The following is a 24,289-nucleotide window of genomic DNA, read 5'->3' on the forward strand; positions in this document are numbered from 1 at the left end:
AAACAAAGACATTACTTGTAATTATTTAATTCTCTTTCAAAGCCTTTCCTTTTACAAAGCTGAGATTACTTATTGTAACAGTGCTTTGTTAATATCAGAAACAGAAGAATCCATTTAGAGGATACACAATTCAGAATAAATCACAGCGCCATTATGTTATTGTATAACAGAGCAAACATTGACATAAAAAAGTATGTTTGAGGTAGCCACACACCTGACTGGACAGCATCAGTAATATCTCTTTGATCTGACCCTCTGAGAATTTGTAAGGCCTTTTCATAACGCATATAAACAACAGCAAGGCACAGGAGAGAGTCAGGGTCTGAGGTCACCTCATATGTAAACTTGAGGCTTTCACTTTTGTGAGCAGACATTTTAGGGGCAGCTCCTCCACAACCCTTTCAGTTCCCAGCACCCACAAAGCCACACAGTAAAATATCAGCACCTACAAACTCAGAACTAAAACTCATCCATCACTTCAATGATTCCATACAAGATTACTGAACCACCCATCCAAGACACAAGTTAAATAACAAAGACTAAGATAAAAATTTAGATCTGAGACAAAGTTTAAAAGTCAGGATGTTACTTTGCGATAAAAAACATGATACTTAAAAGCCATTAAAATGACAATTTTCTTGAACTCACTGATGCCAACTTGCCATTGTCAGTTGAAAAAATAAGCAATTTAACTAAAAACTCAAAGTATGATTACAGCTGCAATGTTAAGCATGGTGTTCGGTTAGTTTACTAAGACTAGCAGTGACAGTTTAAAACTATATCCAAGCAACATAGAGTTTTGTCAGAGGACACAGGGTTTTGAAGTAGTATGTGGACCGTTCAATGCAAACATTTCTACTTGAGCTGATCAAAGTGAATGCAGGTGATCTAACTGTAGTGATTACAGCAACTGGGAAAACGGAAGAAAATCCATTAAAACAAGCTGCAGAACATTACACCTGGGGCTGGCACCATCGCAGACAGCAAATTACTATGCTGCATTTTAACAGAACAAAAGTTTAGGACAATTATAAATGGCTTAAGGAACAAGGTAAAAATGCATGTGTGTATGTGTGGAAAGCTACATATTTCAGGTTAAAGTAACAGAAAACAAAAAATGCAAGCATTCACATTGTTTGAGCAATGCTGTCTGAATTCCAGATGAAGTACAAATGAAGTAAAGGGGAAAAAAAAGAAAGTGCTACAGAAATAAAATTCTAGGCCCAATTCTGACTGAATCAAGTCCAACCTCATCAAATCAAATTTTCAGGTAAAATAAGCAGCTACATCTAATTCAATGAAGGGGACAGCAGAGAGTTTTAATGAAGGTGTTGTGGCTGCTCAACTGTGAAAAAAGGAATTTGCAATTTGGTCCTAAATCTGAAATCAAGAGACTGTTGCAAATTCCATTTCTGAAAACTGCACATTTAGAACAAAATGTCTGGCAGACACAAAGTTAACCATTAGGCAGGTTTGCATACTGATGATCCTGCATCGCAGATATTGGAACACTGAAATTAAATAATAAATTGAAGAAGCAAAGATTCAGTGTCTATATATCCGTAGTCATGTCTTATATTTTCTCAAACAGTTGCGCAGCCGTAATAAAAATCAATTTACTGAATTCATGAATGAGATCTGTAAAATAACATTGCACAGCCTGGGGTCAGATCTCTGTGGGATGAATTGGGCTGTTTTTTCTGTCAGATTTGGGCCAACAAACTGGGGAAATATGAGCTGGAACCAACCCGTTCCCTGATTTCAATAACCTTTGTAATAGAAGGCAAATTTATAACTTCTTATAAAGAAAAAGGACTCCAGAAACAATTCAACACCAAATGCGAAAGAGCACAGTTAGGCTTAAGAGCAACTGGAAAGAATGCTTAAAAGAAAATGAACTTAGCAAACACAGTTTACAGTGAAACATTTCTACTCAAACCATGTACACATCACGTACATTACCCATTTATCATTCAGGTGTTAACACCTATTGAAATGAACATGTGACAAAGTGAAACTCAAAAATTGCAAACTGACTGGATGAAGCAGTAAAATAATGTGGAGTAAATTCAGCAGTTTCCCCAAATGTGACTTCTATAACTATTTAAATAACCCTAACCCTATAAGGTGCAATAATAGTAGTCACATTTGGAGTTATAGGTAGTAAATACTGCTACATTACAGAACTTCTGTATAGCTTACTACACATAAACAAATAGGAACAGCACGTCACTGCTGTGTTTTCTTAGTTGAACTAGAATAGTTCATGTATTTTTCACTCCAAAGTCAGAATATTTCATGTTACTGGGAAGTGGTAGCGTAAGTTACAATGTGACCAAGAGCTGTCCTGAGACTCCCATTTTATCTTCTCGCCATCAGGACACATGAAAATATAACTGTATCAGGCCCAGCAAAACAAGAAGCACAAACCTAAGACGAAGAGAAGCAGAACATGCAAATATCCTATATGCTGATGTTTTCATTTTATCCAAATAAAGATTAAAAACAATTTTTAAAAAAGAAGTTTGGCTACTTGTTAAGTGCAATTTCTTGTATTGTGAGAGCTGAAGAGGCTGGTTGGCATCTGGAGGTCACTTAGTGGAAGTGTTGCTGGCAGTTGATCTTCTCCTCTACCTGGTCCAGAAGCTCCAGCATCTCCTGGATGACTGCTTTCAGCGCACGGCCAAGGTCTTCCCCACTGTAAGGCTTTCCGAGAGGAGGCACGTGTATGAAGGCAGAGCGACCATGGCTCAGGTACAGAGATGTGTAGTAGGTGAAGTCGCAGAGATACCTGTCAGGGAGGACAGCAGGGAATAAAATGAAGTAATGGAAGAGTAAATAAAAGTGATTTACTACACACTTTTACCGGATTTCCGGAAACAATTATTATTGCAATTGAAAAGACTCAGCAAAATCTCAATTAGATTATTCTCCACTTTTTTCAAAGTGCAAGTATATTTTTTTTTTACCAACTTTCTACTTGACTCATGAGTACCTTTGTTCTGACTAACTAAAAGCACTATAGAAATCAGAATGCATTAGTTTTAGCTAGGTGTTCTTAAGGGGCCACTGAGTGTTGCCAAAAAGTGTTGCCATTACTTAGTTTGTCCACTTGAGTGCACTGTTTATTTTTCTACCTGTAAAAGTCAAATCCAAAAAGTCTATTACCTCTTCTCTTCAGATGTGAGATGTGATGAACAGATTATACAGATTTGAGTTTCTATGATGTAATAATAAATTCTAACTTTACTCCAGACTTTGCTACCTATAGTTTCACCATAGCTATTTCTCAAACTGTTAAACTGAATACAAACTGTCTCACAAAATGCATCTCACAATACACTGAGTGAATACTGTGTACGGCTGATTGATGTGGTTCACAGAATGGAGTAAGTGCGTTTTCAAGTCTATTTGTCAAGAGTTCATGCATGTGGTCCAAAGATAAAAGGCTTATTGTTAAGAAAAATTTAAATAAATAAATTACCTTCCGGCATCTTTGGAGACAGACACAGCTACTCCCAGACCAGAGGCAGTGACTCTCTTGCAGACTAATTCCATGTCAATAACTGAGTCGATACAGTCCGGGCCTCCCACAACGCAACACTGTGAATCAGGACAGAAGCTACTGTTGTCCAAACCCTTGTAGCCGTGATTCTTGCCACACTTCTCCAGAGTGACAGTGGTGGCCATACCCGAGACTCCAACATGAACTACCAACTGGGAAACAAAGGAAATGAAATTATTCCAAAATTATTGTTGCATAGCACAAATTAATCATAACGTACAATATCTCTGTATGCCACTACATCTTACACACAATTCAGTTGCACCTAACCTGAATAGAGAGGTTGCATCGAAGATACACTTCATAGTAGTCAGTAATGGTATGGATTATTTGATAAATATAAAAATACAAACATGTTATCTTACCACTGGATGGTACTGCTTCCATAATGAAGGAACCAAACTCTGGACCTTCTGGTACTCGACAGGAACCTCGTATACATGCAAATCAACTTCACTGCCCAGTCCAAGCTTCTTCAGCTCCTGACAGGACAAATGCAAATGCTCAAATTCTTTCCACATTTTTAATACATTTGTCATTCCCACATTACTTATTATCTCCAGTGTATTCAAACACATCTCACAGCCTTCCTCAACAGATGGAGTTGCTCAGTTGTAAGTGGAAAACAGAGTTTTAAGAACTTGTGATTGAAAAGGTCGTATGAAGTGGCTGAGTTTTGAAAATGACCAGTAAGTTAGATGCTGTGCTAAAATGTCTGCCAAGCTGCTGTTTCCAAGGATAAAAAAAAAAAAAAGAACCTTCAAGGTCGACATTTTTTGATTATTCTATGTAGAGTTTGAAATGATAAATGCAAACACATGGCACTGATGTGAACTAAAATAAATGTTTTGATCCATCCACTATTAACTGATACACTATTTACCAGTTACATAACATCAAATGTTTAGAAAGCATCAATGGTAAGTTCCAGCTGAAAAATGTATATTATGATAACCACAAGATTTAACAACAATACTCAACCACCTTCATAAATAAAACCAGTATGTGAAGGGCAAGAAATAAAAGATGCAATCACACATGTTATAAGTAAGACAAATCTGTGTCAAATTCACAGCCAGCAGAACGACACCTCCCCCATTCTCCCACAGGTCTGGACATTGACCCCCACTTGTATTGAAAAGAGGCTTGTTTGGCCATGGCTGTGACCCTGCCACAAAGCGGCCTTTTGTCTGCCCTTAATATCATTATCAAGTCTGTCTAGACACCCTGACAACCACTACCATCATCCCCCACAAGCAGTTTCCTCAGCTGGACACACCAAGCCTACGACACACACTGCTGCATACTGCAGAGCAAGTTGAAAACTATGAGAGCATCATGTCACGACCATACAGGCATGATAGGTATGATGAGCTGTAAGATTTTATTTTATTGTATTTAATGGATGTGTAACATTTTGGAAAAGGTTTGAAGAATTTGTTCATCTTAGTGTAATCAGAAATATCTAAGTGTGACCTACTATAACATGAAATAAAAAGAAACTTTTAACATTTTGCTCCTTATATTATTTTGGTCCAGATAACAATTAATTAAACAAATAAAAAAAATCAGTATGATGAATATGTGCATTGTAACTATAACAGAAGCCTGAAACATACCTGCACTGCTACCCAGCTGGCGTTGATGGTGTGCTCTCCAAATGGCCCAAAACCTGCAAAACATGTCAGGTATTTCAGTTTGCACCAATACTGTGTTGCACTGATGAAGTCACTTTATGTTTCCAGTAAATAAGTTATGGAAATAGTTTTGTTTTTACGCAGAAAGAAAAACATACTTGATTGAAGAGAGACTTTTATTTTCTCAAACGCTAATAATATGCAATTACAAAATACTATATATTCATTATTTCTAATTCAATGATAGGGTCACTTAGACTATTTTCTATTAATTACAGAAAAAAATGTTATATTAAATAAAGATAGATAAATGAAGATAGTGTAATTGAGTTTATTTTGATGCGTGAGTGCAGGATACAACCAAAACTTTGCTAAATGTCGCATTTGTAATATAAACTATACACTTAACTGTACACGGTAAACCATTCCCTATTATATATGTATCACACATGTTCCTGCTTAAGATTTGCTCTTTAAGTTAAGAAAATCTCCAGTGCTCCAGCATGTTGCTCTTCTTGAATTACCCAAACAAGCTGATCACTATCGCTAAAAATCTTTCCATGCATCACTCCATATGACCTAGAAAAAGCTGCTGCAGCAGGCTTGTTTATATAGGGATCTACCACTCATCCCCCTCCACCACCCTTCCTAAGGTCAGTGGGTCCCTGGGGGTTGGGTGGAGGGGGGATCAGTCTGTCTGACAAGCTGCTGAAAAAGAGCAGAGTGAGGGGCCGGCAGCTGCCAGCCAGCCAGCTATTGTGAAGGTGCTGTTCCCAGGCAATCTACACATCTTCCAACAGCTAGGACTGCAAACCCCTGCAGCCCTTTGTATCTGAAAACATTAAAACCACATTCTCTGTTACTTCTGTTCAGATTTAAAGTTAAAGACTATATTTCGCACACTCACAAAATGGTACACTGAAGTGGCTAGAAGGGGAGTTGGACCAAGTCCTTGGAAAAACAAGTCTGAGTAAAAGATTGCTATCCACAGACATATCACTATAACTATTACTTTGAATTATCTTGTTTGAGTGTTTGTGTTTTCTGAAATGAAAGGAGCTTCTAGGATAGATTGGTAGGAAACCAGACCTCTATATTATAATGTAAAATAATGGGATTAAATAGGAAACAGGAAACTTAAATAGGAAACTGATCAGCTTCCACAAACAGTTACATATCAATACTGGCTGGTTATTGGTCTTTATGCCCAATTTATATAGTGACACCATGTTTGGAAAGACAACAACAATAATGTTTATATTAAGTTTGGTTTTGTATATATTGTCTTTCAAGAAAATATATAACAGCAGACAAATCCAGCAATAAATACCACAATAACGTTACAAACATGATATTATTAAAACTATGACCAAAATGTCTTTCCTTCAATTGTCAACAATTGCAGCGGGGGGAGGCAGTAACAGCCGGACGCCATTAACGTTAGAGCGGCTGTTATCTCCTCAACTTTTCCTCCACCAGCTGCTCAGTCTGGAAACAGACACAACACAAACACAAACCTGTAACGACCACAGCCCGTTTACTGTTATCCATTTCCCGCACTGCTGCAGAGGACCCGTTGCTGTTTCTGGTTTCGTGCAGTCTTTAGTTAGAAGAGAGTCGACACCGTCCACAGCTGACAGCCCTATTCTCCAGACACGACCCAAACCACCGGGTCCTTCTTGCTCTGCGATCCTCCTTCTTGCTCTGCAAGCCTCCTTCTTCTTCTTTCGTAATTTGACGGCGGTTTGCAAGTCGCTGGGTGATGAATTACCGCCCCCAAGTGGAATAGATTGTGGATAGAGGACCCTAACAACGTAGTGTATTAGCAAAATAATAATTCAGATACAAAAAAGGGGTGACTTAGACTCTCTGGTGTTATATCACATTTGTTCTTTCTCTATCAAAAAACCATTAGAGCTGTGCAATAGTGCACAATTTGATATCAATCCAATACCAAGTAAATACAGGGCTAATACCCATAGTTTTTCTTATAGTACAGGCTTATGTAGTTTATGTAGTAGAATAGGATTTCATGACTGCTAAATGATAGTAATTATTTTATTATGTGCATGTTAAACTCCAGGAAAGATTTTAATTAAAGTCTTTAGGCAAATAAGAAGGTTTTGTTTTTTTTAAATACTGTGGTGAACTGAATTTCCTCATTAAAACAAGATGTCCACTCTTTGATGAAACAGGAGCAAAAAATGTAAAACTTAAAGTAAAGTATTGAAAAATAGCTGTCCGTTTGATCACTTTGCAACAAACAATCCCAGTTAAACAATTAAAACCATTCAGGCCTCAAAAGCAATTGTTTGTGCATTGTTTAGGATATAAACTGGAGGGTGCAGGACACATTTATGACAAATATGTGGTTAACTAGATATTGTAGATGCAATAATATGTAATAAACCTGGCCATGGTTTCAGGCTGGTGTAACTGGAGACATAAATCATTCAAAAACCAGTTTTCTCTTTTGGGCTCCAATACAACTAATTCAATGACATGTGGACAAAAATAAATAAATAAAAACTGAAACATTAAAAATCCATTAAAAAATTACATTAAATTTAATTACATTAAAATTACATTACTTACATCTGTTACATTAAAAAAATACATTTCTCATAAATGTATATACATTTGTCACTGAAGTTATAGTTAAAGGAATGCCTTACTAATGTGATGTGAGCTTTTTAATTTAGTTTAATTTGTTTAGTATCATGAATAACTCTATATAATCACTCTGCTTAAAGATGGGATTTATAAATGTTACTTCTGACCGCCGTGGGCAGCATCGCTTCATACGCTCATGATTGTGCAACCGCGTCTCCGGAAGTTTATTAGAGCACGAGGAAGAAACCTAGGAGGTAAAATCGTGTTTAAGACTGAAAGACAAAATCAGATTAAAAAAAAGAGATACTGTCACAATGGTAAGTTTTTAACCACGGTGTGTGCATAAACTGATTATGTTTGTCTTTTAGCTTTGCCCTCTACTCACCTAACTAACGAGTTAAAGCAGCGCTGGGTCACAGCGATGCTCGGTATGCTAAGCTAAGTCTGGTTAGCTACTGTGGCTAAATTCAACAATATTTCAGACATAGGTCGTTTGGAAATGTCTGAAAACCTAACATCCAATTACAGAATTTCAAACTTAATAATTCAGTGTTTGACCTGTTTTTCAATCATTATGCAGCTTCCCCTGTCTCTGTTGAAGACTGCCCAGAACCATCCTATGGTGAGTAGAAGCTGAACTGTCTCTCATGTCAAATTGTTGTTTATCCTCTCATTGATCCATTCATTCATTTATTATCTCCACTGAAACTGTCAAAGGTTAACCATAATAAACATTATATGTCTTGGTATCACATCAGAAAGTGAGACTTCAGTTTATTCTCTAGTCTGTCTGATTGTATGTAAAACTGTAAGGCAAGTTAATGTATGTATTTAAGTTGTTAGTCTGGCAACTAATGAATTTATGTTGAAGCAATTACTCATGTTTGTCACTTTTTAAAATCTTAATTCTATTATGTGTCATATTCTATGTGCAGGTATTGCAGGTTTGGTTTTCTGGCAATACTATTTTAATTTTTAATTTTAATTTAATCTTGGCTGCTTTTTAAAAGACAAAAGTAATTAACTAGTTAGTTGTTTTTTTTTTTTTAACTGAATGTGCTAACTGTGTAGCCTGTAATTGCTGTCTCTTGTTTGTGGCTTCTTCCATGAGAAAACTAAAGCTGTAGCCTCTGACATCATCCATCTTACATTACGTCGCTGTTTGTTTCTCGTGTGTTTCTGCTGCTCAGCTGGTGGAGCTGAAGAACGGAGAAACGTACAACGGCCACCTGGTCAGCTGCGATAACTGGATGAACATCAACCTGAGAGAAGTCATCTGTACATCAAGGGTAAGATTGAGCTTTTTTTTTTTTTTTTCACTTGTGTGCCAGTGTCAGGTGTGTGCTGTACAGTAGTGTAGTTTTTGGTGTTGTATGCAGACACTGCTGATGTGCAGTAGCCTAGGAACATGTCTTTGCCAAGTTGAAACGAGTTGGGTTTTTTTTGCCCAGTCGCCTCAGAGGATTTTAGTTTTGTCTGTCATGCACATTTCCAGTTTGTGTTTTGTTTGAGTTTTTCCTGTTGCTGCTAATTTTAACTGTGTTTCATTACTTAGGTTTTTGTGTTGTCACAGTTGAAGAAATTGCTATTGCTAACAAACTTTTTTCTTCTATCAATGGTTCCACTGTCAGAATACCAATTAGAGCCTAGGGTGACAGAATAGGGACAATGGTTTGCATGGAATTGGTTATAACCATAATTTTTATTTGGATACATTCATTGCCCCCCCCCCCGCTCCTTTCTCAGGATGGAGATAAGTTCTGGAGGATGCCTGAGTGCTACATCAGAGGGAGCACCATCAAGTACCTGCGAATCCCAGATGAGATCATTGACATGGTGAAGGAAGAGGTCGTGTCAAAAGGCCGCGGACGGGGAGGGGCCCAGCAGAACAAACAGCAGGGCAAAGGAAGAGGAGGAGCTGGCCGAGGTGAGTGAAACACACTGTCCTGAACAAACAAAGCTGTAGGATAATTTATTTGTCTTCCCATGTGATGCGTTGCCTCGAAATCTCTCTTCTGATATAAAATCTACACATTCTTGTGGGCATAATTGTTACAGTTTGAGTACGTTTCATTGTATAGTTAAACAACAACAATTTAAAAAAAACTATTTCATTACATACAGTCAGTCCACATTAGCTTTCTAGTTTAGTTTTTTCTGCACACACCTCTGCATATTGGATGAATCTATGCCAGTCAAAGGTAGCAGGATTATTTATTTGTGTGCACCACTCAATCACCGTATTGTTGTGGCCTTGGGCAGTGAGGTGTAGAAATCTGTCTAAACGATGCTTATCACATCACAATACTTTTCTTGTCGTCTTATGTCTATGTATAGGGCTGTTCGGCAGTCGCGGCAGAGGATTGGCCGGCCCTGGTCGGGGCCAGCAACAGCAGGATAAGAAACCAGGCAAACCACAGGGAATGAAGAATCAGCACTGACGGACAATGTTGCCCCTTCAACAATACATGCTGTAACTCAGAGTGATTACACCTTCAGTACATGAAGATACATTAACTCCTGTGTTTCTCCCTGCTTTGGACCGACCATTGCAGAAATCACACGGAGAAGTTCAGAGAAGCTGTGCTTTTGCACTGAATTTTTTTTTTTTTTTAAAAGAATCTGTAAGTTGGTATTAAAATTTCTTATTACATCATATCATTGCATCATTATTAAGAGCAGACAGACTCCTTTATGTAAACCTCAACTAGTATTCAAAAAACAGTTTCCCATCAGTTGGTACACTGGAATGAGGGTAACTTCTTTTTTTTTTTTTTTTTTTTTTTGTCATTTCATGATTATTTGTGGAAGATCTGCCCCAGCCCCTAATTCTCTTGCATTTGTTTTTTTTTTTTAAACTGAGCTCTTTATTTTTATGTTGTTTGTGACATTATGTAGTTTGCAGCCTTTTTGTTTGTCTGCTGAGCCATACAGCAGGTGGAACAGTAAACCGGCAGCCTGGGGGATGAGGATTCAGTTCCTGAAAAGTAACACTTTGGTTAAAGCATTTGTAAAACTACGTCATAATGATAAGGATTTCCAGAAAAAAAAGATGATTCTCATATTCTTAAGTCTAAAATGGATAAGTCCAACATGTTTTGTTGGTTGGGTTTCATTTTATTTTTGTAACAAAAAACAATGTTGTAATTTATTTACATGAGAACATGAGAATAAAAACTTTTGTTAAAATGGTTGTATTTATTTAGATCCTCAGCCTAAAGATTCGACCAAGTTTGACTGCTATTACTCAAATCAATCTCTGATTCAATTACATTATACTGCTTTGAATGTGTGCCTTAAATTGGACAATGGTTATAAAAGTCTGTCCAGGATCAGCTAATGATCTTAAAGCAGAACTCAAATGAGTAAAAAGGTTTAAATATTTATATTGGTATATGACCATCCAGATTAGCAGGTATCCATAATGAGGGTTATTTAGTGAGTGTTATTAGACCACCCTCTTTATATGTGTTTCTCTTATTTACCAGTGACATGATGCTGGTGATCCACAAATAAACAGTCAGAATTCAACCACAGATCTTACACATATATTCCTATGTATGATTTTCTCTTATTTGTTGCTAGTTTATTTTCTTCCCCTACATCTTCTGCCTTGAGCTCTATTAATCAGTGATGTTAGTATGCACTTTATTTCTGACTCTGCCATTCCCCACTTCTCCAGCAGTCTTCACTAGAGAGCTTTCCTGTCTCAGACTTCCTTTCACAATTAGTCCGCAGTCCTTCATGCACAGTTCAGTATTAGTCCTTAAGCAATATGTTTCCCCAGCCAGTGTTACCAGTTGTACTACACCAATCGTTACACTCACTCGTCTGCCCATCTTGGTACAGGAAAATCATTCAAAACGTACTGAATCAACAAATTCATTATGTAGTTACATCCATCTGTACATTGGAGTGTTAGGAGGTGAAGCATCAACTTTATTGTGGGTACACATGTTTTTCTATAAGAACACAACAGCCAAATGAGGAATATAATTAGCTTATTTTTCCTCAAATTTGTGCATATGAATTACATTGATTGGGTGTTGGACAATAAATATGTATATATAGATCCAGTGTAAATATTGTGAAGCACTGGAGCATTAGCAGTGCTGTTGACATGCTGCTTTTGAGACTGTTCACAAGGAGTAAATGTTGACTAAAAACTGGATTCATATTTACAGTACCAGATTTCAGAAGAATGATATATTGTATTAAAACAATGACTAGATGAAGCACCATATCTTTAATTTGAATGTGTTAGGGCTTTCAAAAAACCCACTGTAGATATGAATCAAGGGCAAAAAATGTAACATTCATCATCCTTTAAAAAAAAAACACGAAAAGATGAAAAATTATGAAGGCAGCACAACTGGAAGAAGACTAGAGGGCAGAATAATCATTTAAAACAAATTAAATTCAGCATTAAGGCTCTACCAAAACAGCAGAGTTACCAAAAGGCCTATTTTAATGGCACTGAAATGAAACACTGTGATAGTTTGAGTTCATGTGGGGGGAAGGTGCAGCTTCTTTCCTCCAAAATGAATGCTTGCATGCATAATATCAAAGATGGCATTTGCGAGGGAGGGAAATAACACTATTTCCACTGCCTTTGAAGTCAGTGCTTAGGGAGCATGCTAAATCATATTATCTCATTGCTATGCTGAATTGTTGACCACCCTAACAGGCTTGGACTCTGCATGTGTGTGTTTGTATGTACATATCTAGTGTTACTGACATTGTAGGGACTTTGCCTTCCTTGATGTAAATCATTTCATTTTAAAGTGATGACTTGGTTAAAGGTAAGGGTTAGGGTTAGGGTTAGGTCAATATTGGTTATAGTTATGGTTAAGGTTAAGGTAAGCCTCCACAAAATGAATGTAAGTCAATGCAAAGTCCCTATGAGGAAAAAAACAAATGTCTGTATGTGCAGAGGGTGCTGGGACTAATCTCAGTGCTGGGTTATTGAGTCCTCCTCCTTTTCTCTACCACCCACACACAGACACACACACTCACCACTGGAGTTGCAGCCAATCACTACCTCTCCTTCTTTGTATTGCATTTACCTGCGTCACTCTGCATGTGTTGCCATGGAGATCACTGATGCTCCCCCCACACTTTGTCTCTTCCAGTATGAGGATGAAGCTGTCTTCTGGCTGGTGATGCAGGCAGGCTGCAGACGTCATCACTTCCCTCAGGAAGAAAGCCTATTTTTACCACTGGGCACAAAAGTATACCAAGCTGCCCAACATATTTATGGAACCACATCTAATCCCAGCCTGCCAGGAAAACATCTCTCCCCACTCTCTGCAGCTCTCTCCAGCTTACTGTTCATTACAAATCATATTTTTATCCCTTGAACTGAAATGACAGCACTGACAGAATCTGCGCTGTTGTTTTTGCTGTGATCCTGCATCACCAAAGATAGATTCCACACATACACACTTACCCTCCTCAGGGGAGGTCAGAGAGCAGTGGTCATAATCACCCAAGGAGCACCAGCCCCAGAGCTGCTAGAGTTTCATTGTTCTGCATTTTAGCTGAGCTGGTGCCAGCTGTGCCAAGCAAAGATAATATTGGAGGAAGTCAGCATTACATTACCCGCAGGTTTCTGACTGATCATTGTGAAACCAGAAGATGGTGCTTACTCTTGCAGCTAAATTGTACTTTTTGCAGATAGAACTCCTGCAGTCAGGCAAAGAAAACAAAACAAAAAGACAAGTAGACTAATAAAAATGTACAAAACTGTCACACACATCCTCCTGTGATCCTGTACACGTGTTGTTTACAATGGCAAAACATGTGCTGATGCTAGATGGACCAAAATGCAAGACATTATCTAATATGTGACTATGGCAGTTGAGGTTGGTGCATATAACCAGGGATCATGTCATGCTTCCATTTAATTCCCAAAATAATAGAGAGATGTTAGAGACAAATTCTATGACCAAACTAATGTTCTCAGCGACTGGTTAGTGTTCTTAATGATAACATGGTGAAAATACATTGAGATAGATACTGTGGCCTTCATAGACACGCCAAGGTGACTTAATCAAATGGCTAGACCAGTGCTTTCAAAATGTAAGCATATGTAAAACCTGAATGGTGAAAAATAGATATTGGTTGGCTGGTAGGAGTAGAGTGACTGTCTCTGTCAATCAGGGCACAGGAGTCAGGTATTCCTTGCAAGATGTCTATTAGGATCCTGCCAAGGCATCATGCATTGCAAGGTTGAAATTCTCTAGATTTTCTTAGTACAAGATTCCTTTGATTTTCTCTTCATTATTTTTACCTACATACACTGCTGGAAATGTTCAGATATCATAAATGCAATAGCATGTTTTGCAATAGTAATTTTAGAGGAACGATATTTTTAAAAACTTTTGTATGGGTTTCAGTCTTCAGTCTTCTTCACTTTGTCTTTCTTTGCATCCACTTCTGATTTGTTTGTCACTATTTTCTAATGTTACCCTGTTACACCCTGGACAGGTCACCAGTCCATCACAGGGTCACATAGAGACAAACAACCTCACTCACATTCACACTCACACTCACTCCTATGGGCAATTTAGAGTCACACAGATGACATAGATATTTTTGGACTTTGGGAGGAAACTGGAGTACCTGGAAAATACCCACGCAAGCACCGAGGGAGAACATGCAAATCCACACAGAAAGGTCTCTGCAGGGTTTTGAACCAGGAACCTTCTAGCTGTGAGGCAACAGTGCTAAACTGCTCCACTGTGCTGTCCTCTGACATATACAGCACAAAGTATATTATATTTGATAAATGAAACCGTAAAGTTTATAGACCAAACATTACTAAACCCATCACACTCTAACTTGCATGCCTTGTAGGATGAAACCTGGGCACCCAGAGGAAACCCACAGAAACACGAAACACAAAAAGGATCAGGGGTGATATTCAAATCCAGGTTTCTTGATGTGAGGTGGCAGCATCAACCACTGATCCGCAGTGTTGCTGAGCAGTAGCAGAAGAGTCTCTGTCCGGATGTGGTAGATCAACCTTTTGTCCTCCCACATTCACTTAAGAGGTTTTTAAAACTTTTACCAAATTCAAATTTTTAAAGTCTGAACCTGTCAAGTCCTCTTTTAAAATTAAAACCATGTTATTGTTCAGCAACATTCAGCCTAAAGACATTCTGCTGTAAGGATAAAATGAACTATGACACTCAAACAATGTTTCACTAAATATAATTTACATTTTTCAGTTTCCCATCTGAGGAAAATGAGTGAAAATCTCCATGTGAGGTTAATGACCTCACCATAATCACCTTGCTTAACACTTCATCATACTGTTACTCTGTATTGCAACATCACAGAAAAAGCTGTGATGGTTTGCTGTTATTTAATCTGTGGGACTATAAGATTGTTGTAGCAGTAATATGAAAGACAAGCGCATGCTAGCAAAGCATTAATAAGAAAAAACATGAGGCTGTGAAGTCCCCCCATACATGAACTACTGAAACCTGCATTGGAAAAATGTTAATCAAATATCACATGATCTTCTCGATAATAGTTATAAAAGTTGTGTATAACTATGAAAAGGTGTAGGCCCAGTGAGGTTTTGTGGTAACTGTGTGGGTATAGGTGCGTTTTCTACACACCAACAATATACACACTATCTCTACCCTTCGCTCTAAGTCTCTCACTCTCTCCCGCTCCCTTTGTTCATACATCCTCCATCAGTGTGGAACTTCACCTACACTTTGAAACTACGTCATCAGACCCAGTGGAGCAGGTTTGTGGGATTCATAAAAATACATGTGACACACACTGTAATCCTCACAGAAACATTATTTACAATGTTTATAGTGCTGAACACACACTCAGGTCGTATTCTTAGAATAAGGAATCATAAAAAGTCCATGTAGTCCAATGTAGATAGTTATACATTTATGGTGACTAAATGTTACTGAAGGGAAATGTATTTCTAGCCATTCTGAACAGCCACACTCATCACACAGACACCGGCAAGACCTAATATTGGTATAATTAGGATAACAGCTTTCAGTCTTTCCTGGCAGTTGTCCATAGTGTTACACTGGGTTGTAAACCTGCAACGTACCAGCAATAATCTGAACAAAGCTGAATAAGCTGAACAAATAATAAAAATGTAGAAATGTAGTGAGAAGATCAAACATCAACATCAACATGCCTAGCCTGATGCCGTTTCTTAAAAAGGAACATTAATGTCTGTTTCTGGGAAACAACAAAAATTGTCAGATACATCAACGCAGTGCCAAGGTCTGTGTTGGGGAAGGGCAGATGTAAAACCAAGCACTTTGCTAGGAGCATGCTTATCCCTTTACTCTTAAGCATATTCTAAAAGAGGCCTGGATATAATCCATTTTCAATGACTAAAATTACTTTGGTGTTCCACAAGGTCACAGTGACAAAGCTATAGATAGAACAATAATTGTTAATCAAGAACACGTGTTTTGGTTACAGTAAGTGCAATAAAGGAAATGAGATCTAAGATAATGTAGTGTTACATCTTTTGTATTTTACTTATATCATGTAAATGAAGATAGAAATGCCAGCCTCTTAAAGTTCATTGCTCATTTCTAATAATACCAAAAGGCATCTTATCTGCTCTACTCTTCACCTCTAGTCGTGTATAATGCTTCAAGTACAAACCACACTTTAATCATATGTTGCTCAATACAGTACAAAACGTTCCTGATCTTTTTTCTGCTCTGGCACCTCAGATGTCAAACCATTCCAACCAATGCCAAGCATTCCTGACAGCCCATCACGCTGTGCCCTGACTTGCAGATTGAATTCACAATCATTAATGAAAACTGTTGCTGGAGACTTGACTTTGCTCCTTAACTTATATTAACCTGAGTTTCAAATGATAAAATAATATTCCTGTGAACAAATATTAGCAGATTGTTCTTATCCAGAAATTTCAGAGCAATAATGTGCGAAATCATCATTCCAACAAGGGTGGTGTTACTGACAAGAGATGGAAAAGCCTGTTCTGCAGGAGCGTACATGTTTTTAATGTTTAATCCCATTTCCTATTGACTTTTCCAAGGCATCTAGGAGGTTTTTAAATGATGTGTTTCCTCCAGGCAGTACCTACTTCAGTTTATTTCAGTCCTTGTATATGTGAAACATGAGATAGTTAATACATTACAGGAATTTCCCGAAAGGATCAATAAAGTTCTACCGAATCTAATCTAATCATTTTTATCCATGCCAGTGATATGCCTCCAGGGATCTCGCTACCCATTGCCAGAATTACACCACATTGGCCAAGAGTGCAAAAAAAATGCTTTTAGAAACATTCAAGGTCCCAAAATCCTAATTATTTTGTTACTTCTGTGACTTTTGCTGCTTTAGTCACTAATGCAATCTTGGAAAGTGGTCATCAAGACATACACATGCAAGTGCATACGCATCAAATATCAATAAGATATCATTGTTCAAAGTTCAATCATCATGAAGTGCAGTCCTGCAGCAAAGTCTGTCTATATGCCCTTTGTTCTCCACTTTCCCCAAAGAAAAGCCTGTTTTATGTTATTTTACACATTGATAATAAGAGAAACAAAACAGAAAAAATATTTAAGAAATAATTTGACCTGAAAAGTGAAATTCAACAACAATTTTTATGTGAGGGACAAAACATCAGTGTTAAAGCCAACGTGATGACTTTTTGTTATCATAAAGAGTGTAAGTGTATTTTGCTCACAACTTGTATTGGTTTGTTATAGGAAAAGGAAGTGACTGCGTGTGAGAGAGTGGTACATCCTTTTCCAGCTACCGCCTGCCCTTTTTTTTTTCTCGAGTGCAGGCTCAGAACCCCCGCTCTGTCAATACAGATACTGAGCTTTTAGACAAAAATATCTCTACTCTGTTGGTTTTGGCCCCCACCCTTCCCACCACCTCCATTTCCGCCACAGCATTAAGAGATCTGACATCACAGGGTCCATCATGTGATCCACCCGCACAAAGCTTTGTAGTGATGGATGGGGCCTACCTCTGACGCACATACCTCCTCTGTGTAACCCCTTACAAGCCAGATGAAGGAAACAAAGGCAATTATCCTATTATATTTGGTCCAAAATACCTGGCCGTTTCATTTCATAATTAAATTGATTGTTGATTCTTTCACTGCATTTGTTTGTTTATGGATAAAACACAAATAACATCAGATGAAAATGGAGGAAAGAAAACACAGACTTGTGAAAGTAATGGACCAGTAAGCATACAGTTTATTACAATATGCATTATGGAAACATATATTTACTATGGCTGAAGGGCTTTACAGTTTTATAGAAGTGTAGTAAAATTATAGGAGCACAAGTCAAACAAATAAAATGAGCCTACTGAACTTGGCAGAAGGGTTTGTCTGGGCAATACTGACAAAATGTTCCAGCCGTTGACAAACAGAGCTTCCATTATGTGAAATGCTCACTAGACACTGAAAATTTCCAGCTTGTTTATCCCTCATGGAGACATGGTTGGCTATAATATATTCTAATGAAACAGGTCAATAAATGCTAAAATGCAAAAACAAAATATTGAAATGATATGAATTTTATGCATAAATTACTGTTGTTGTCTTTGACTGTTTCGCTGGATAGATGGGTTGAATGTGAGTAGTGCTGCATTGTTCCTTATTATTATAGATTTTTTTCTTTTTTTTGGCGGAGTTCAGCACCAAATACTGTAAACTGTATTGAGTGTGTTTTCTTGTGTTCATTGAGTTGGCTGTGAGACCAACTCATTGAGACCAAATTCACCTTAAAAACAAGACGAAACTGACCAGAGGAAGTGTTGAAATCAGACAAGTTTCGGATTCAACTTCTCCAAATTTGGATGTGCAGGAATACGGTATCTTGGCAGGCAGAATAAAAGAGAAATGAGCAATCTTTCCTAAGAAGAATTTTTGACCACACAGATGTATGATGAAAATCAAAACCATTTAAATCTACAGTTATGAATTCAAAAGGTAACATCTACACTGCTCTCTGGAACCTGACAATTGTCATTCTTAGATTAAATCTAAAAAAATAATAAACATGATAAACTAATTGAAAAAAGTTATGGTAATAAACATATTATATTAGTAAGACCTGTACCAGTCTCACAATATTCACATTGACATCAGTGTCTTCTCACTGTTTATCCCTCTTCTCCATGGCAATAGACTTAGATACCAAAGATCATCTATTAAGACGATGAGCAACTCTGTCCAAAAGTTCAGTGTTTTCATTGGAAACAGTGGTTAAGAAAATCATAAACACAAAAACTGGAAACTAATAGCCCTTATTTGGAAACAAATACTAATAATAAGCAAGTCAAAGATTGTAATTTATTTTACTTTATTACTGTATGACCAGAAATTGCTGCATGGTACATGTCCAACATGCATCTCATGTGTTCTCATACAGTATGACCCTTTCAGACCTGTCAATCCCTAAGGTCAGCTGCTTTTATCCTCTGTGCTGTATGAACCAACTAGATCCCAGACTCCAGACTACTTTTAGATCTATATTAAAAGAAGGATGTGTTTGCTATGGCTTTTAATGAAATTTTAGAGCTACACTTCATTAATTTGGTAAAACAAAACTTTATTTAATCATATGTATGTTACCGTTCAAAACATAGAAAGTGCATAGAAAGACAAATAAATAAGAAAATGTAAAGTGGCAGATCTAAACATATTTGGATACACAGTCAAGCCCGAAATTATTCGTACCCCTGGCAAATTCTGATTTAAAGATACTTTTATTCACATGCCACTTTTTGTTCAAATGTAAATAAAAAATGAGTAATCATTTTTTTCCACAATGATGCCTCTTGTACATTGTCTTATTTTCTTCTGGGAGACGCCTGTGTCATTTCTAATCGAGAAAAAACTTGCTGGTTGAATAAAAGTAACTTTAAGTCAGGATTTGACAGGGGTATGAATAATTTCGGGCTTGACTGTATATACAAACACGTGAAAGTGTTTCCCAATAAACACAAACGTGTACAAACATAAAAGCAAAATTTACGACTTGATTTAAAAGAGGACATAGGGACAAATAAATAAAAACAACGGAATTGGTAGAATTATGCTACATTAGCCAGCTTAGTGCTTGCAGGCCGACACCAAAATAAGGCGCAGAGTGACACCTCTTTCATATGGGTTAAAATCTGGAAAACGTCATTTCTGCCCAATGCACGCGCCCTCTGATGTGACATAAAAGAACGTGCAGGTCTAGAAAAGCTAGAGGCGGTGCGCGCGGGCGTGCATTACACCGAGACTCAGCTCGAGCGCTGCCAAGAGCTTCGTCTTAAAATATTAATTAAACACAAAATATTTATTCTACCGTTTATTTCTGTGAGGTTATGGGAAGGGCACCGCTCTGACGGAGTGCCGACCAGTACGACTTGACATTGTACCCACGGAAATAATGATGAAGAAGGATATTAACTTGAGCCTGGCGGACGACGCAGACCTCAAACCCCATCTCCGCGATGCTGAGAGCGTCCTCAGCTCCCCGGACCTGGGGCTGCTCAAACTGGCCTCTCCGGAGCTGGAGCGGCTAATCATCCAGTCCAACGGAATGGTCACCACCACGCCGACCAGCTCTCAGTTCCTTTACCCAAAGACGGTAACAGACGAGCAGGAGTTCGCCGAGGGCTTCGTGAAGGCACTGGAGGACCTACACAAGCAGAATCAGCTCAGCGGAGCCGGGCAGACGAACAGCACCCTGGACCTGGGTGCCAACATCGCTCCGGTGACCGTCCAGCCGGATTTACCGGTTTACACGAACCTCAACAGTTACGGTAGCGGACCTTTGGGAACCACTGTCAATTACTCCACAGACACGGTCCCTTTCCCGCCTCCTCCGCCACATCATTTGGGGACAGCCCCGCCGCAGCCGGAGCTCTCTCGGGTCCAGCCGCTGAAGGAGGAGCCTCAGACGGTGCCCGACGTTCAGAGCTACGGGGAGAGCCCGCCGCTGTCTCCCATCGATATGGACTCACAGGAGCGCATCAAAGCCGAAAGAAAGAGGCTCAGGAACCGCATTGCAGCCTCCAAGTGTCGGAGACGCAAGCTGGAGCGGATCTCCAGGCTGGAGGACAAGGTCAAAACGCTGAAAAGCCAGAACAACGACCTGGCCTCCACAGCTAGCCTGCTAAGAGAACAAGTGGCCCAGCTCAAACAGAAAGTCCTCACTCACGTTAACAGCGGCTGCCAGCTGCTGCCACACGAAGTTCAAGTGCACTAGTCCTGGGGCCAAACCTGCAGACGGGCTACAGACCAGCATATAAGCTTCATGGACTTTGTCTATGTTGGTTTTTCTCTATGTAGCGTAGCCCAGATGTGTGTCATTTCTAGGAATGAACGCCAGGCCACGTAGGCCAAACTGTACATTAATAATCGGCTGTTTTAACATGCTTTGAACATCGGTGAAATGTAAACATGCGTGGTAGAGCTTAATTTAAGGGAATGGATAATGAGACTGTTCCTCGATGATCGGCAGATCATTTAGCCAAGTTTCGTTTTTATTCTTAAACCAATTTCCAGAAACCATATTGCACCACAGGCGCCTCAGGGCGGTTAAGGGGGAACAAATCAGTGTTAATCACTTGGGTTTTTAAATACACAATCACAGACTGGGTATTGGCTTAACGCCATGAATTTTTAAAAAAAAAATAAAGCATTTCCTTTAATGTGTTGTATGTGTTAAGTCCTGTTCTATCTCGTATGTATATTTACTGGTGAACAACGCGACATTAAGCTGCCATTTATTTTTTCAATGGAATTTGGCCATAAACTTTTCTAATGGGAAAAGAGGCCCTTGTCGGGGACTGTTTGATGACAGACAGCACATATCTCGATTTATTATTATTTTTTCCTGTAAAAATGTTTACAGTCTCAGACCTGGACCAAATATATTGACAGTATTTCTACGATAACACTTATATTTAGGACACATATCTTTAACACATGACGAATGATGCATGTACACCCACAGTTGATATGTTGGAGAAATTCTACTTATATAGCCTATTAACCATATATTTAGGGAGGACACAGTTTGCATTTTGACAAACTGGAATGTTGCCCACAGCTGGGTGTCACAGGGCGTTATTATTTAATGTTTATTATCTTGAACATATACAAACATGTATTTATCATTTTTTACTCTACTGTGTTGCTATTTGATTGTGTTCTTTTAAAACGTGTCCTTTTTGTTGCAGACTATTGTTGTCACCTCTAGCCTACAGTTATTTGGCCTTATGCCGCTGTGTTCTGAAATAAATGGTGCTCTGCAATAAACAGTTTTCTCTATTTTGGCCAGTGTCTTTACACACATGTTGATGAAGCCACTGTGGGCAGCAGTAAACCAGTTGCTGCAGGTGAGTGGTACTCCTGGTTTTGCTCCATGTAGGCCTAAATTTGTCACGTTAGGGGCTATAGTGTGATAATGGGTTATTGACAGTGTTAATCACCAGACTGAGTTGACAGAAATTTTGTTTGTCTTTAATTAGTATGAAGAATAACTTGGTAACTTAACAGTAATAAATTATACTGTAGGTTATGACTGATGGATCCTGAGTGAGTGAAGTGAGAATTGGGCAATAGCTGGATTTTGCCTGCATGGTTTCTCCTCTCTGAAGTAAGCCTGGGAAAATCTGCATCATGGCATTGCCCTGGCATCTCCCTCCCTCTGCTGGTTGATTGGGCAGTTGCAGGAATGTTTGCAATGACATTTTGGTGGGAATTTGTCAATTATAGATGGGAAAATAAAGTGTAGTAACCCACTGATGAATCTCCAGGATGTAGCTTGGGCCTCAGAATGAGAAATAGCTTAATTTGTCTCAATTGCTGCATTGTGAAGATGAATACCTTCACACCTCAAGGTCAGGGTTAGAGTATTGGTGTTGTATAAGTACTGGTGATTGGCCTTTTGTTCAATATTCGTCATTTGACCATCAGACTTGAACATAAACATCAAGGAGTGTTTTGTGGAAATTATCATATTTTGGTAAATTTTCTTTTTTCCTGTACTGTATATTTTTCTTATTGTATTCAGTTTTTTTTACATTGTCTGCCAATAAAAAGTGAAACACTGACATCTTGAGACTGTTTTTAGTAGCATCCAAACATCTGGAACCAAAATAGCAATTTTAGTGGTAAAAACTGATAAGCCTGAACTTTCATAAAAATATAACATTTGAACCAACTTTTAAAAAAAAATGTATCCCTCTGCTATGATCCATGGGACAAAAGTTTCAAAAAGAAGATTCAGTTGATTGTTAACAACTTTTTTATTGTTTTACCACAAAGTACAGATAAAAACATCCACAGCATATTCTCTCACCTTTATGGCTCAAACTTAGGAGGATTTGGAAAGGCAGTGATACGAGACCAAATAAAGTTAGGTTTCTGCGTGCTAGTAGAAGATCTACAGTCGCCAACCTCTACCAAGCTTGATGGCATTTCTTTTTTGTGTAGATACTGTAGTGTGGTATTGCTTCGTAACTGAGTGACACATTCATTCACAAGCAGGCCTAGAAATGAATGCAGATACAGTACAACATGGCTCTTCTGGGATTTTCAGGTTTTTAACTGTCTTGTTTTTTTTTTTTTTTGTTGTTGTTTTTGTTCTTTTTTGTTTTTCGTTGCAAGCCTGAGTCGATACAACACAATCCACACACAGGACTCAATGATACAGTATTTACAGATCTGATATATATAGAGAGAGGAAGACATATTAGAAAGGAGAACCATGTAAAAGTTGGGATTTACCAGAAAATAAACAGTCACAACCAGTAAGAAGTCGATTATATGTAGGATCAAAGTCGTCTCTCAGGTTTGTAGTGATAATTCCTGTTCAAAATCATTCCATCCTTCTTCCTGATTCTTGACGACAACATCGGTACTTTGACTAGGGCCTCATTTTATCAAACGTAACAGTCTGTGGCTCATGTGTGATTTAGCTTTGTATGCTACACTTGGCAGTTAACTAATGAAGCAGTTAACCTAAAATTAAACATTTTTGTTTCAGACTTGCTTTAATAATACAATCAAATTTACAGTCTTTATTACGTCTGTGAATTTAGTCACCATAAAGATGTTTATAGTGCTTTGCCATCTCATTTAACAGGTTCTTCCATATCTATGTTTTTACTGGAAACAACAGAATTTCAAAATGCAAGTACACCGGCAAAGCTTGACTCAAAATCTTGTGGTTATTAATTACCATTTCAAACTTTTAAAACTGGTCACATAGCTCATGGTTGGTATCCTACAACAAAAACACATAGCTGCTGCTACAGCAAACTTTGGCAGCAGGAGACAAAGGAATACCTGGCAAACCAGTTATGAAGTTGGAAACTATATTATAACAACTGCACAAATACTTTCTGCATTTCTAAATCCAGCATTGACTTAAAACAAGTGTTAGATCCTCAGCAGCTGCTTGGTCTGTGAACTTTT

At 38.2% G+C, this 24,289-nt stretch overlaps 3 protein-coding genes across 3 annotated transcripts; 2 read left to right on the plus strand and 1 right to left on the minus strand.

Annotated features, from left to right (window-relative positions):
* Positions 1-11: 11 nt before the first annotated feature.
* On the minus strand, positions 12-6,905 carry LOC113139995 (pyroglutamyl-peptidase 1). Its single transcript, XM_026323689.1, has 5 exons — positions 6,720-6,905; positions 5,185-5,237; positions 3,931-4,047; positions 3,485-3,717; positions 12-2,791 (listed from the first exon to the last, which is right to left on the minus strand). The coding sequence occupies exons 1-5, from the start codon at positions 6,751-6,753 to the stop codon at positions 2,596-2,598; spliced, it is 633 nt and encodes a 210-aa protein (XP_026179474.1). The 5' UTR covers positions 6,754-6,905; the 3' UTR covers positions 12-2,595.
* A 1,118-nt stretch (positions 6,906-8,023) lies between these two features.
* lsm4 (LSM4 homolog, U6 small nuclear RNA and mRNA degradation associated) lies at positions 8,024-11,004 on the plus strand. Its single transcript, XM_026323515.1, has 5 exons — positions 8,024-8,132; positions 8,396-8,437; positions 9,006-9,104; positions 9,562-9,742; positions 10,153-11,004. Exons 1-5 carry the CDS (start codon positions 8,130-8,132, stop codon positions 10,254-10,256), a joined length of 429 nt encoding a protein of 142 aa, XP_026179300.1. The 5' UTR covers positions 8,024-8,129; the 3' UTR covers positions 10,257-11,004.
* Positions 11,005-20,041: 9,037 nt separating this feature from the next.
* LOC113140085 (transcription factor jun-D-like) lies at positions 20,042-22,138 on the plus strand. The gene has a single exon (XM_026323818.2). The coding sequence runs from the start codon at positions 20,250-20,252 to the stop codon at positions 21,069-21,071; it is 822 nt and encodes a 273-aa protein (XP_026179603.1). The 5' UTR covers positions 20,042-20,249; the 3' UTR covers positions 21,072-22,138.
* The last annotated feature ends 2,151 nt before the right edge of the window (positions 22,139-24,289 follow it).

Source organism: Mastacembelus armatus, chromosome 4, assembly GCF_900324485.2.
Source record: "Mastacembelus armatus chromosome 4, fMasArm1.2, whole genome shotgun sequence".
NCBI lineage: Eukaryota > Metazoa > Chordata > Actinopteri > Synbranchiformes > Mastacembelidae > Mastacembelus > Mastacembelus armatus.

What these genes read in the sequence shown, in the direction of transcription:
- LOC113139995 (XM_026323689.1), bottom strand. Translation starts at nt 6,753, where the DNA reads ATGGATAACAGTAAACGGGCTGTGGTCGTTACAG. An exon ending in CCAGCTGGGTAGCAGTGCAG is followed by an intron (nt 4,048 to 5,184) that starts GTATGTTTCAGG and finishes TTGTCCTGTCAG; the next exon opens with GAGCTGAAGAAGCTTGGACT. An exon ending in GGAAGCAGTACCATCCAGTG is followed by an intron (nt 3,718 to 3,930) that starts GTAAGATAACAT and finishes TTTGTTTCCCAG; the next exon opens with TTGGTAGTTCATGTTGGAGT.
- lsm4 (XM_026323515.1), top strand. An exon ending in CTGCCCAGAACCATCCTATG is followed by an intron (nt 8,438 to 9,005) that starts GTGAGTAGAAGC and finishes TCTGCTGCTCAG; the next exon opens with CTGGTGGAGCTGAAGAACGG. An exon ending in AAGAGGAGGAGCTGGCCGAG is followed by an intron (nt 9,743 to 10,152) that starts GTGAGTGAAACA and finishes GTCTATGTATAG; the next exon opens with GGCTGTTCGGCAGTCGCGGC.
- LOC113140085 (XM_026323818.2), top strand. Translation starts at nt 20,250, where the DNA reads ATGATGAAGAAGGATATTAACTTGAGCCTGGCGGACGACGCAGACCTC.